The sequence below is a fragment of the Cicer arietinum genome, chromosome 3 (genome assembly GCF_000331145.2).
Source record: "Cicer arietinum cultivar CDC Frontier isolate Library 1 chromosome 3, Cicar.CDCFrontier_v2.0, whole genome shotgun sequence".
NCBI lineage: Eukaryota > Viridiplantae > Streptophyta > Magnoliopsida > Fabales > Fabaceae > Cicer > Cicer arietinum.
Window position 1 is genome coordinate 56,490,269 of NC_021162.2, and position 16,137 is coordinate 56,506,405.

At 28.6% G+C, this 16,137-nt stretch overlaps 1 protein-coding gene across 1 annotated transcript; it reads left to right on the top strand.

The window, feature by feature from the left end:
* The first annotated feature begins 11,070 nt into the window (after nt 1–11,070).
* Nucleotides 11,071–15,839, top strand: LOC101488608 (probable anion transporter 3, chloroplastic). The gene is made up of 8 exons (XM_004514485.4): nt 11,071–11,693; nt 12,439–12,665; nt 13,120–13,471; nt 13,567–13,611; nt 13,932–14,078; nt 14,311–14,448; nt 14,579–14,612; nt 15,272–15,839. Exons 1-8 carry the CDS (start codon nt 11,262–11,264, stop codon nt 15,439–15,441), a joined length of 1,545 nt encoding a protein of 514 aa, XP_004514542.1. The 5' UTR covers nt 11,071–11,261; the 3' UTR covers nt 15,442–15,839.
* Nucleotides 15,840–16,137: the final 298 nt, after the last annotated feature.

Sequence of the window (16,137 nt, forward strand, 5' to 3'; positions counted from 1 at the left end):
TCCTGCGTGTTTCCTCTTATTTATGGGTTTTCTTATATCTTATTTTTTGCACACTCAAATTAAATTATTAGTGCATTAAATTGTTCCATAAAAAAACATTTTGTTATCATCAAAACAAGATAAGAAACTTATCCTCCAAACCATCCTGGTTCTAACACCTTTGGCAAATGGGAACTCTATTTAACGTTCTATAGAACTATCATAATAAAATTTGGTTTTGTATACCCATTTCCATCATATAGGAATCTTGACACGTAGAAGTTGAATGATTATTCAAGTATTATTATCATGCAAGGCTTGAAGTTCATCATTCATTGCCCTAATAAAGGATTTTGGATGCGTGAGTGTAACAATTCGACTCATCGTTGAAAGAAAATGTTAATCCAATAACACAAATGAACTTATAAAAAAAAAAAAAGAAGAAGAAGAAAGAGGGAAGGAAGTAATTCAGGAATCATGAATAAAAGGTTTTGTCAAATGATAGTAATGAAAACATTATGTGGGAAGAATGGGTAGGTTTCTTAATTGATTTACAAGTTGCGACATTAGGATAAGAAAAAGAATAAGATGATTGATCAAGTTAGGCGGTGACCAAAAATTATAATCAAAACATTACCAATTAGTAGAATAATTAGAAACACTTTGAGACGAATAATAAGGAAAAATATTTTCGGAAAATATATCCGATCAAGAAATTGAAATATTCCTAAAGTGCAAATCAATCACAATGTATTTTTTAGTTCCACGTTTGAAACCAAGAAAAACACACTTATTAGCCCTAAAGGAAAACTTATTTATGTTGTTATAAGAATATAAACAAAACATAAGATGTCAAAATATTTTAAGCCTATCAAAGTAGGAGGAACATTATACAATAATTCAAAAGATGTTTTATTTACATGTTGATTAAAAACATATCATGACTAACAACATAAGTATTGTGATAAGTTAGTATGAAAATAAGAGATTTTGATACATTTAAAATGTGTTTATGCTTCTTATAACACTCTCATTTTAATAGCGAGAGTATAATTTTTTTTAAGCAACTAACACTTATGGATAAAATATTCATAATCTTTGTTTAATTTAAAATATGAAAAAAATATTTAATTGCAAGATTATTATCCTAAAGCGACAAATAGAATGGTTGCCGCATTTTATAAAATGATTTCGACACAACTAACTTACTTACGGTCGATCATTTCACATTGAACAAAAAAAAAGTCACAATAGTTTCAAATAAAGAATTTTCATTGCAATAACAACATTTCAAAAAGGAAGAGAAAATAAACAAAGCTCTTAATAAAACCCTAAGCTAATCTTGAAACTCTAAACATAAAACCCACATGTGGCATCAAATCTCATTATTTCTAATTGCCAATCCAAATCATCGTTTTGTCATGTCTTCGACGACGTTGCAATTCCCGCACAATAATAATAGATGATCGCAATCTAAAAACAACATTTATACAAAAATACAAAGCACAAAAACTTAACATGGCATAGTATCAATTGATAAACAAGCTTGCAAATAAATATATCATCATATAACAAACATGACTCATGTGACATGATTCAAGAATTTCAAATCCTCCTCGAGGTGCAGTATCATCATAGTGTCAATGAACATGATTCTATAATTTCAAATCCTCGTCGAGGGGTGTAAATCAATAATGTACAATCTCTCACATACCAATATTATTTACTGAGGTGCAATCTCTCATAGACTAGTACAATTTACTATAGTGCAGTTTCTCACATACTAGAACGCCTCAATGAACATTGTAGGAATAAGGTGGACCATCCAATCATTTGATACCACCTCGTGGTTCATCATGGTCATCACTAACTATAAAATGCATGAGCATACTCTGAATCATTCACATAAATTATTATGTAAATGGAGCTATTAAAATATTATATTTTTAATACTCATTAAACACTAATAATTCTTCAACACTTTTTCACATAGCATACATAAGATACTTTATCATCAATAAAATTCATAAACATAGTAAACAATCACATGTGCACATTTATTCATCACTAGCACAATGAACATGTATACAGACGCACTCTGCATTCAAGCATATACAATATCATTAGAAAGAATTTTTACCTTGATGATGCTTTATTACACAAGCAACTTACGCTACACCAACATAACTTATTTGATGATTCCAACAACATCTTTCATTTTCCTTGTACCTTAAATCAATCAATCATCTTAATCAATACAAGTTTCTAAAACATCACCCCAAATGATCTTAAGGGTTGACCACTATATAAATCAATTAGGGTTTAACTTTCTCTTAGGTTTTCTTACCTAATTAGGTTCCCTAACTTCAAAAAGACTTTTGTTTAGGCCCTTAGGCGAAAATGAATTTCAAATCCTTTTCAAAACACTTATGTCATACTTCGAAAGTTTCCAAATTATTTTTTATAATTATTGAAGTTCAATTCAAATCTTTGTATTTAACAACTTATGACAAAATACCTTATCAACATAAAACTCTACATAACTCTTCTTACAAATATTTTTCTCAAAGAACACGACTTTAAAATTTCATCCTTTGACATAAATTGACTATTTTCAAATTATCACACACATAAATCTTTCAACACTTTAAAATTCTTCAAGATTTGAGCTTTCCAAATATTTCCAACTTGATTACCTCTAAAAATTACTCAGAAAAAGCCTAAACAAATTAGGGTTTTATCCTTTTGAAATCACAAGTTACTTAAACGTTTTAGTCTTCATTGCTTTCTAAAACATTTATATGGTTTTCAAATTCCTTTTTAGAAAACTAATCAAGTAGTCATAGACAAGCTCCACTTTCACCAAAACTTCAATTTTACTAATATTTTCAAAATTCTAAAATTTTCTACAACACATTAAATAAAAACTCTTTAGATTTTCAACCATTTTTAATACTAAGATCACAACTTTAGTTCTGGGAGTAAAAATCTCTAGTTAGGAAGGGAAAAAATCTAATTTCTAGATTTAGGTTCGACCATTACTAGTTAGGGGGAAAAATCTCTCTTCAAAAATTTATTTTATCCTTAGTTCTGAGAGTAATATTATTAAAACATAAAATGGGACATAAATAGAATACTGTATAAAATACAATGGGGTCATGTTTTATTTTTCATAAAATATAAAAATATTGTATTTGTGTCTCATTTTATGTCAAGTTTTATATTTCAATAATATTATTCTAATTCTAAATACATATTTTAGAACATTTTCAACAATAAAAAACACAAACACTTAAAGATCAAAATTTCCAACCTAAATTCATTTTTTGAGCAAAACTTCAAATTGTTCCAAGTTTGATTTTTTTTTCTTTAGATCTACTATCACAAATTCATGGATCTATCATATTTGTGTAGGAAAAATCATCTTAGTATAAAATCAATTATTTTTTTAAAACTCTAAAAGTTTCTAAAACCAAAATTTTCTTTTAGATTCTTTACTATTACAAGTAGTTCTACAACATTTACAAAAGAAAAACCATATTTTAACATGGTTCATTTTTTTGAAAAAAACTTAAATGTTAAAAATCAAAACTTTATTTTAGATATATTATCACAACTTATAAATCTACAACATTAACGAAAGAAATTTTCAAAACTCCAACTATATTTAAAAAAAATAAAAAATAAAAACTCAAAGTTTATTTTTGTTATAACATTTTAAAAAATAAAGCTTCAATTGAAAAATTGGTTTGAATAGTTTATCTTAAAATATGATTTTAAGTATTTCATCTATTTTCTATAACTTTTTTTTTAGATAATGAAATTTCAAAAAATGATTAAAATGTAAAGCTATTTTGAGAAGCTCTTCATAAAAATTATTTTTGAAAGTTACTTTTTTTTTAAAAAAAAATGATTTTTTTATAATGTTAAAATCTTTAATAATGAATATCTAAGTTATTGAATGTCAAAATTACTTTTTTTAATTAGTAACAAATGAATCTAAAAAAACTTCTACTATTTTTAAATAAATTTTCATAAAAATATTTTTTTTAATATAAAGTAAAAATCACTTTTTTAAAATCTTAAACAAATGGACCAAAAAATTTTGATCTACTAGTAAAATGGTTGTTTAGGTTTTGGTCCCAATTACCGACACACAAAATTTGAGAGAAAACTAAATTATTTTTTCATAGGGAGAAGATGAAAAATAAAGTGAAGAGGTGAGTGGCCACAAAATTTGAGAGAAAACTAAATTATTTTTTTATAGGGAGAAGATGAAAAATAAAGTAAAGAGGTGAGTGGACGGAGATTCGCCCATGTTCAAGTGTCCTTGGAGTTCATAAAATATTTGTCGATAAAAATTCGATGTAATTCAATTAAAATATTCTCTGATGAACAATTTTAATCTGGTTTCCAAAAATATTTTCCCAACATCTTACTAAGTCATCATTTCCTATCTAATTCTTCTTACACAAGTCCTTCTAGTCCACACACAAAAGAGACATTGAGGTGGCTCATATTGATCCTTACAAAGTATTACTACAAAGTAAGAAAATATCTAAATATTTTCACTAACCCCTCATTAAAATATTAATATCCTAGAAAAATATCTAGATATTTTGTGATCTTTAAGTCACCTTATCTCGCTCAATCTCTAAGTTCGTTCTTAAGCGAGTCGCATAACGCTCACATATAAATTTCTTGGTAAAAAAAAAATTATATAATAAATCTACTAATTAAAACTTTTCAAAATTTCACGAAAACTTTTTATCCGATGATATTTTTGTTCGTTAGTTTAGAAAAATATAATGAGATCAAATTCTCATTACAATTGATATATAAAGCTTTCGGCTAAATTTTTGTGGCATTCAGAGTTCGCTAAAATTTGAATACGAAATATATCTTGCCTGTTTTCTTATAAATCGTATTTTTGAAATTTCGACAATGCCAAGACATTCACATCATCATTTAACATCACGAAAAGCACCCGAACAATTTTTCATTGATCAATTTGCAAGCCAAACAAAGTTACAACAAAGTTACAACAAATTTTAATAAATAAATAAACAGACAATATAAACAGTATACGGATAAAAAATAGAAAACAAAATGAACAAATAGACAGTAAAATGTAATTCTTGCTATAAATAAATTACGAGTCTTATAGTTTCTCTCAACAGCTAGAATTGTTGATAGAGATTTCTGTAACACCCCAAAATTTATAATAAACTATTTTATTAATTAAATATAATTTTAATAAATAATTTGATGTTAAAATTATTTTATAATATATGTTGATAAATTTTTGGATTAATTTTTGTTATATGTGTGTTTTCTACAATATGCTAATTTTATACATATTTGACTAAACGAGTGATGTAAATAATAATGTTATATTTTTATTATTTTATATATTTTTCTAAAAAATAAGAGTATATTAGTGTAAATATTTTAAAGAATAAGATTTAGGTGATTTTACGTGTATATGTAGTTTTGATAATTAATATCATATTTCCTCGTGTGTTTGGTTAATATTAAATATGCACTTAATTATATTTAATCATTTCCAAAGATATCTTATTTCAAATATTTATTTTATAAATAATCATCTTGAAATAATAGTAATATTGTGTTTGATTTTATTTACTTTTATATACTTATTTTGGAATTGTGATTATATATATATTTATTATGATTTAGTAATTAATATAAAATATTGTTGTTATATTTATTTATTTTATAATTTTGAATATTCTCTAATGATATATTATTATATCGTGAGTATTTTGAAAAATAAGTATAATTATAGTGATTAATTTGAATATGGGAATTTGAGTTGTTAATAATATGTATTTTTTTAAAGGTCGATTATTTTAATTACTCTAATCTATCAAGTATTAGTTTCAAAGTATTAGTAATTATATTGTGTTAGAAAAAAGTGTTAAAAAAATAACTTGGGTAGTTGTTAGTTTTATTAAAAATAAATAATTAAAAATTAAAATGTATTTCATGGGTAAAGCCCAAGTAAAACCTAATTAAAGAATAAAAGAGAAAGAAAATAGAGAGAGAGAGAGAGAGAGCAAGTTACGCGACAACGGCTCCCAAGAAGAATTGGAGGAAAAATAGAAGAAAATTGATACCGACGGTCGATAACTGTCTCAGAAAATTTTCTCCGTTTCCGTTGAAATTTCAGTATGTTATTTTATACATTTAGTTAGTCGATTAAACATATTTTTCCAGATTTTTAACAACTCCAATTTCTCTCTAAAATACCCGACTTCTTCGTTTGTAGAATTCATTATTTTGCATCGTTCTTCTTCACCGTAAGTCCGATTTGAGTGAAATCAACGCCAAAACGATCGTGTGAAAAGTGGTTATATTATCCACTGATTAGTTTTCTAATTTATGGTAAGTTTACTTGACCGATTTTGGAAATTTAATTTTTAGAGTGTCTTCTCATAATTTATTTTTGACATTTATCCATAAATTGTCGAGTTAGATCGATTGACGGACACAGAGTCAAAGGACAAATGCTGTTTACTCATGGAATCATATTCATGTGTGAAAGCGTCAAAATAAGGTAAGGGGTGAGAGAGCGTTTGAATTCATGAGCGTAATATATTGTGAGATGAACGGGAAAACCGTATTTCCCAACGATTCATTCGGGGCTCGCTACGTATGGCAGTAGCCCTTTGAGGGATAAATTAATTAATATGAAAATATGGAAATTGTGAGATTAAAATATAGAATAGAAATATTTGTAGGGTGTTGATTGATTTAATTTATTTGAATGTGTGATATTGATATTATTGTGATATTGGGTGTCGAATTAAATTTATATATGTGTGATTAGATGAGTTTATGCGATGTGATAACAAAAGATGGATGTGTTGTGATAGTTTTATGTAATGATGATGATGTACGATTAATAATTGTGACGTTATAAATTTGTGATAATGTTTGATTGATGATAGTGATGCTATAAATTTGTGATGAGTTTATGTGATGATGATGATAGTGATGTTCTAAACCGTGATGAGAATATTGAATTAACCCCATAGTTGATGAAATAATGGTGATTTCAATTTGTGTTTGAGGTGATGGTTTTAATGGAGTATCATATACCAACGAGAGGAGAAAATAAATATTGTGAATTTGTGACGTGGAGATTATTTTGTCATCATATAGGTAGAGCCTGACAAGCCTAGTGATTTCGGGGAAGTACAACTGAATGAGTCTGATCGTGGCGGTCTGTTGTCGAGCCTTAAGGCAAGATTGTTAGACCTTGGAGGTATTCGGGTGGGGAATTCCTAGGTGACTTGGAGGTAGCACTCCAAATGTCGGGAGCTACCACATAACACACGTTTACCTCGACTGTCACGTATATGTGTCTCGGGTTGAGTTGAGGGGATCTATGAGGAGAGGGCCAATTTGAATTGTCCGTCCACCGGGATGGTGGCATAGTATCAAGCCTCTTAACCAAGTACTTCAGAGTTAGAATGGTACCACATTGTGAAGTAGAGTCTAAGCTCATGCATAGCATTGCATTTTCTTGTGATTGTTTTGTTGTGATTACTATGTATTATGTGTGATAATAATTTATGCCATGGTTTGATGTTACAATGAAGTGCATTGATTTTCTTTGATTTTGACTATATAATGTGATGTTTTTCCTTGAAGAATGTTTGTGTAATGATACAGTTTATTGATAATTAATTGCGTGTTCATCTTATTTATATTATACTATCAACGTGATTTCAAAACTCACCTCCTTCGTTGTTTGTGTTTGACTGGTTTGGCACTGCGTTTGCAAAATCGCGGTTATTACTGGTTAATGAGTCTCGAAGTTCAAGTTTGGGAGAAACCCCGCTCTGATAGGTGATACCGCGAATTAAGAGTTGTAATGTGTATTTTACTTATGTTATTATAAATGATTTTTTATATGAAAACTTAGTACGAGTAAGTCTTGGGAATTAAATCAAGAAATTTTAGTTGAATCAAGTTCATTGATATTGTACTATTTTAATTGGAAAAAAAAGTTGAATTGTTACTTGTGTATTTAGAGAAACGTGATATTCTAAATTAGATATTAAAATTTTTATTTTCTTTAACAGATTTTTTTATCCGCTGCAAGTTTTCTTCAAATAATTTAATATATATTATTATAAATGTTATTTTGGGGTTTAGGGTATCACAATTTCCACACATTGAAATTTGATTTAAAATACCCACAAAAAAAAATGTAAAAAGAAGGCATCATAAGTTCAAGGTCATTGTCCGAACAAAATATTTTAACTGGGGTGTTGAATTAAGTAGAAATCAAGGCAACAAAGTTCCCAATAAGTTGCCGTGCTTCCCCTCTTGTGTTTAATTAAAACTATCGAAATATGCTTTCAACAACCATTTAAAAATATTGATGGCCATTAACATGACTTATAGAAATAGGTCCCAAAATGTCAAAATAAACAAGATCAAATACATGCAAAAATTTAGAAATAATTTTGGGAAATAAATCGTTGATTTTTTTCCAAATGACAATACTCACAAATTCTATGAGAATCATATTTAACAAAAGGAACTTGAACACAAGTATTTTTAAATATTTTGTGAAGGATGTCCCAATTTAAAATACGGAAGATCAAAAGAACAAATGTTTAAAGCATTATCAACAATAGGTAAAGTAGGTGCTTGAGCTTTAGCAATAGCAATAGCAAGAGCAGACACAAAATGCAATTTGAAGAAATGGTTCAAAGTATTTATATGTGTTCTATTTCAATGACACTAATAGAACTCGAACCTACAATTTGAAGATCTAAAACCTGTCTTTTTACTATATCAAATCTATTGGATTAATTTACACAAGGTTTAAAATGCCACATACCCCCTCCATCAAATCTAAGCAACAAAAATGTCATATTTGATGGTCTTAAACATAAATAAAGTGTGACTAATTCTACTATATTTAATGTCATAATTTCTAAAATACCATTTAATTAAGGATATTTTTTCTCTTATATCCTATTTTCAATTAAAACTCTCCATTATACCTTATATTGAAACTTACAAACGAAAAGTTTTACTTATTTTTACCTTCAAGAAGTCGCAAGGTAGGAATGCGACAACCTAAAGATTTTCTTTTTCTCCTATAGGAGGAGGCATTATAGGGATATCACTATGTGTTGCCATATTTTTTTTAACAATTTATTAATAGTTAATTTCATAAATAAAAGTTAATAAAAAAAATCAAATTATATTAATAAAATCAAATGAAATACATTAAAGAAAAAAATAAATACATCAAAGTTAATACGGTTGAATAGGAATAGATGTACTAAAAAAATTGCTATAATATTTTAACAATGTTCTCCTATTTTAAAACCTATTGCAAATAAATTAGCAACTTCATTATATTTTGTTAACAATTCGCTCATATTTTTTCTTTTATTTTGCATTCCAATTTAAAGAATATAGTTTTTTTTCTACTTTGAAAAAAAAAAAACTAATTTTTCTCTCTCTTCTTAAATTTTTTTTTTTTTTTAGATATACGAGACTAAAGGGATTAAATATTTGAGTTGTAAGTAGACTCATATGGAGTTTAAAAGACCAAAATATCATTGAGGTTGTTTCATTTCTCTTATTTGAATTGTACACAATTTTTTTTAAAATAATCTATTCTGCTAATTTTAATATTAAAATAAATTTTATTTATTTAAATATTTTATTAATTATAGTGAATGAAAAAATTAATAAATTAAAATACAATAAATAAAAATATATTAATAATAAATAAATAAATATTATATTAATATTATAAAATGAGAACGAAAAAATTACATATAGTATATGTAAACAATGTCGTGATTACTCCTCCTTAACTCTCAATGAATAACAAATGCCTTAATTAAAATGATTTTTTTAATTAACGTTGACCGAGAGATACTACGTTTATAGCTCACGGTTCTTAACTACCCCGTTTGTTTTTAATTTTTAATTAAAATAAATAAAAGTCAATGATTGTACAGGCAGAAGATTTCGTGGAAAACGATGTTGGCGTCATTGATGTTGCTACCTTGCACGTGTGCTCACTACCAGGCACGTGTGCTCACTACCAGGCACGTGGTGCCACGCACACAATGCGGTTATTACGTTTTACGTTATTACAATATAAAATGAAACCCAAAATTCCACAATTACCCTTTACTCGTATTGCGTCTTCATTCTTCACAAATGAGAATAGGTTAGGTCGTCCGTCATAGGTCTATGCCCTGATCTATGGTCTGGCTTGGTCTGACCTGACCTATTTAATAAAAATGTTAAGCTCAGGTTATTTTTAAAGGTCATTTATTTAAATAGGTTAGTTTTAGGTTTATAAAAAAACGCATCACAAGCCGACCTATATATTTTATTATTTATTAATATTATTTTTTATTATTATATTAACAATATTATTTTCTATTATTATATTAATAATATTATTTCCTATTTTAAATTTTATCAATTAGGCAATCAGTAGTCCTTCCATATTCGGTAGTCCTTCCATATTTGGTAGTCGTTCTATATTCAGTAGCCATTGAATTAGTCAATTATTCAAGTAGTCGTTCCATATTTGTTTGAGAGGTAATAATTGGTACATTTGTTTCATACAAAAATTTATTCGTGAAATTAAAAATTATTTTTTAAGATTTAAAAGATGTTTGTTTCAAATTTTTTAAAAATTATTTAGTTAAAAAAATTATTTTTTGTTTAATATATATAGATATGTATATGTTGATATTGGTATGTGGTATGAATAGAACATTTGTTTTAATATAAATAAGGTGTTTACATAGGTTTCCAGACCAGATTTTTAAAAAGGTCATGCAAAAAAAAATCTACGATATGCCGCTAGACTTAAACCTAAAAAATTAATAATAGGTCTAGTGTGATCTGACTTATTCTCATCCCTAACAAGGACACATAGACATATAATCTTTTTTTTGTTTGACGTCTTTTCATTTTCTCACCAACCCTACAATATATAACAAACAAAAACTTGTCTTTTTTTTTGTTTCTTGTTGTGGTTGTTAAATGTATTTTCATTTCACCAAACTCACCCAATAGAGTATAATACAAAATGATCACATTCACAACCATGTAATTTCACACACAAAGATAACCTTTTTTCTTCATTCTTCTCCAATATATTCCTTAACACCAACAACAATTCATCAATTATTCATGAATTTGTGATCATTATTTAAATATTAATTTTTTTTTATAATCACAAGTCATTAATCTTTATTATGGCTGCTGCTACAAACTCATCAGTATTTCACATATCCAACACCAGACACACTTTCTATAAGAGGTATCCGTGCTACAGAGGTCATAGTTCATTCGAACTACCTCATTTGAGTTTTGTTAGTCATAGGAATGTCAAGTTGGATTTTGAGTCCAAAAAATTGGAATGGAAGAGAGGAAGAAGGGAAGAGTTGGAGAGAAAGAGAACGAAATTGAGTGTGAAGTGTACTGCAGAAGGAATAGATGGAGGAATGATTGTGGGAGAAGATGGTATTAATAATGTTATTAGTAATATTCCTGAGAGGTACAAGGTTGTGTGTTTGGTGGCATGTGTGATGTGTCTTTGTAATGCTGACCGTGTTGTCATGTCAGTTGCTGTTGTTCCTCTTGCTGCTAAACATGGTTGGTCTAGTTCTTTTCTTGGCATTGTTCAGGTACTATACATAATAATAATCATTCCAAAACTTCTCATCATGAATATAGGAAACTCAACTATATATATGAAACTAACACTTCAGATCAAAGACGTGATTGTGTACTGTCTGACATGTGTCAATGTCCTGCACCATCACTACACCAATATGTATAGATATATTTAATCATTTCCTTTTTTAAGTTATTATCAAGATTTCATTGTTAGTGTCCTGTCTGTGTAAGTGTTTTACAAAAACTGACACAATTCACATAAGAAGGACAATTCACAATTCTAGGGAATGGCTTCGGAAGGAGTACTACTTCTTTGAAAAGAATCAAATCATTATATTATTACTAATACTTACTAATTAATCAATTTACTAGTGATTGGCAGTAAAAAGTTTGTTTTCAAGAATTCAGTTGAAGACAAGCATTTGTTTTTGTTCAATTCTATACCATGCCCAAACTGGTTTGTAGTTTCTAGAACCAAGGTTTTTAATAATCTCCGTGTAGAGATCTTTAATATTACAAAGAATCACATTCGATGTGGCGGAAACATAAAAAACTTTGATGTTGAGACTCAGATCGTGGTTGCAGACCTTTTTCTAATACCTTGTCTTAAATGTATAATAGTTTCATTTAGTGTCCTATGACTATGATACATGACAGTATCATTTAAAACAAAAACCGCTTTCTTCTGTTTTTGTTTGTTTGTGGTGAAGTCACTGGCTAACATAAAGCTCATATATTTCATGCATTTATCAGTCATCTTTTCTGTGGGGTTACATATTCTCTTCAGTGATTGGAGGAGCTTTGGTAGATAGATATGGAGGAAAAAGGGTGATGGCTTGTGGTGTATTGTTGTGGTCTTTGGCAACTCTTCTTACACCTTTAGCAGCCAACCATTCCACAATAGCCTTGTTGGCAATTCGTGCTTTCTTTGGACTAGCTGAAGGAGTGGCTCTTCCGTCCATGAGTACTCTCTTATCAAGGTGATGCCTCTAGAATCTCCTTAAACATAAATATTTATACATACCTTGTAAGCCAAATACTGAAAATTTGAGTATTTCAATCATGGTTTAGCTTGTTTATACTTCAATGTCAAGTTTTTCAATTGCAACCTTATTAGTAGGCTTTTGTTGTGTATGACTCATAGTTTCCTTATAAGTGGATAAGTTGCTTGAGCAGTTCAAAAGTAATCTTGTGAACTGAACCGTAGGGTTTAAACACAAGTTGTACACTGTAATCCCTCAGCTTGAAATTAATAGAAAGGAACTGCAGTCACTCTACAGTCAGAGACATAGACACAATTGGCCGAACTCTGTGATAAAATCTCATGTGTTCTTTTTGTTTGCGTTTTTCATTTCTATTTTCTTTTGAACCAAGGTTGCCGTTCTAACAGTTCTCTATAATTTGAAAGCTGATGTAATCTTTCAATTTGAATAGGTGGTTTCCAAATAATGAGAGAGCAACTGCTTTTGGAATTTCAATGGCTGGATTTCATATTGGCAATGTCATAGGCTTGTTGATAACACCAATTATGTTATCCTCTATTGGAATTTATGGTCCATTCATATTATTCTCATTTCTTGGTTTGCTTTGGGTGATGGCATGGACACATCAAGTTACAGATGATCCTTTGGAAAGCAATTTCATCAGCAGATCAGAATTAAGATTAATCCAAGCTGGTAAAATTCTTTCTACAAAAAAGAGTAATAACAAGTTTCCTCCATTAGGCCTTATTTTATCAAAATTACCATCATGGGCTATAATATTTGCCAATGCAACAAACAATTGGGTGAGTTTCTAGTTGCTTTTGTGTGAAAGAGAAGAACTTGTTATCATAAATCAAATTTTAAGTATACTGATGATGAAACCTTGGTTAATTTGCAGGGTTACTTTGTTCTCCTCTCTTGGATGCCGGTTTATTTCAAAAGCGTAATTACTTTCTGTTTGTTCTTGTTACTTATAATAAAAAACAACTTACCAACGTTACGTTGGTCCGAGTTGAACTCGACTTAGATCCCTGAATCAAGGTTTTAGGTTCGAGTCAAGTAGATGGAAAAGATGTAGTTTGGATGAGAGAGACTCCACTACTTTGCACCCATAATAAATAACATTATGTTGTTGTTTCATATATTGCTTAAAAAATATGGATACTAGAATGAGCTAGCTTGTATGTAAAATACACAAGTAAAGGTATATATATTCTTGAAGCTTGCAAAATTCAACATTGGACTATTTTTTTTTTTCTGTAGGTGTATAATGTGAATTTGAAGCAGGCAGCATGGTTTAGTGCAGTTCCATGGGCAACAATGGCATTTTCAGGTTATCTAGCTGGTACTGCATCAGATTTCTTAATCAATGCAGGGTACCCTACAACATTTGTCCGTAAATTAATGCAGGTAACTCTTTCAGCCTCATCACGCCTAAGAATGTACTTGTATCTCCATAAGAAACATTTTTAAGATTGTGAAAATTTGTATGTTTGCATTTTGAAGCAATTATAGACCAAAAAAAGCAGATGAAATTCATATTAACTGGTGGAGACTAAAATATGTAACGCCTCAGAGCTTTTATCATGTAACAACATGTTTACCATGTTGTTTTTAGTAATGTATATATGTCCAATTACAGACAATTGGATTTATTGGGCCAGCTGTGACCTTGCTATGCTTGAATTATGCAAATACACCAACAATTGCTGCTACACTCTTGACTGCAGCTTTGAGTTTGAGCTCTTTCAGCCAAGCTGGATTTATGCTTAACATACAAGTAAGTCTACCACACAAAAATCGAACTTTAACCATTATATTATATATTTAAGACATTTCATTGAACTTACAAATATAATAGTGAGGCCTTAACCTCACATGCTCACACTTTTTACATTTTACATGATCAGGACATTGCTCCTCAGTATGCAGGAATTCTACATGGTAAGAAGTTGAGCAAATTTGTTGGAAATGTTCTTTTTTTTTTTTTCCCTTGTGTTTGGCTTTAATATCTCTCTATTCCATATAATATGCATATTTGTTTGTTTTAGTTTCTATAACTTTCTTTCGTTCAATTTTAGTCCCTTTAATATTGAAAAAGTTGTTTCTGATCTTTATTGTTTATTTCCTATAAACATTTGTGCATGTTGGAACCAATCCATATGTGAACTTATTCATTTTAGTCCTTAGAATATGATATATATATATATATATATATATATGGACTAATTTCAACATTATCAAATAATATAAGGACTAAAATCAAAATGATAAAGATCAAAAACAATATTTCCCATGTTTCAGGAGACTTGAACCTCTATCCTTAGTTTTACGATGTAGCAAATTGTAGACCATTAGATTAACGGAAAAAATTCATCTAATTAGATTAAAGAAAAAAATTCATCTAAAGTTCTACAACCGACTAAACCTTAAAATCAATGGTAGAGGATCCATTTTGTATTTCAGATACTAAAGCCGACAATTTTTTTATAGAAACAAAAATCAGTAAATGTATATATTTTATGGGCTAAAAAGTAAATTAAGCCTTTGTTTTTACATCATAGTTCTTCTTTTAACAATAACAAAACTATTACAATTTACAGGAATAGCAAATTCAGCTGGAACTTTAGCAGCTATCATAAGCACAATTGGAACTGGTTATTTTGTCCAATGGTTGGGATCATTTCAGGCATTCTTAACTATAACATCAGGTCTCTATGTTGTGACCACCATTTTTTGGAATCTTTTTGCCACAGGAGACCAAGTTTTGTGATTTCTTCTCATTGAAAAGTTACCCTGATGGAGTTCTACACATGAATTTCAAAGTTTCATTTAATTTTCTATAAGAAATGAATGAAGAGAACTCTCACCCCTTATGTAGTTTCATATCATAAAAAAATTTGTAATATTTTTCAGCTAAAAGTACTTCACAAATATGTGACTACTAAAAAATGTCACATATAGAATTACAGAGAAATTATTTAGACACAAATGTTACAGTGGAGTAAAAACTTCCTACCCCTAACTGTATTAAGAAATTGTTCATCACTAAGTGCTTACGTAATTTTCTAAGTTTGGTTGCTCAAGACATGTGAATTAAGAGACCAAACAAAAAAATATCGATAAAGTAAAGAATATGTGGAAAAGTGAAACATTTAGACGCACGATAAATAAAATGATAGTTGGGAAGTTAGATGACTAAATATAATTGGCTAATTAATCTCTCTTCATATATAAAATATTTTCTTTTATACAATTATCCAATTAAATCTCATTATATGAATATTTGTTAAAATTCTAATCTTACAAAGTAATATCTTGATAAATAAATCAATCAATCTTTTTCATAAGAGTTTTGCATACTTTTTACTATACTAAGGGTTGTTCATTTGTTTTTGTTTTATGACTTATTTATATATACTATCAATATAGAACTTTTTTACACATACCACAAACATCTAATATTTGT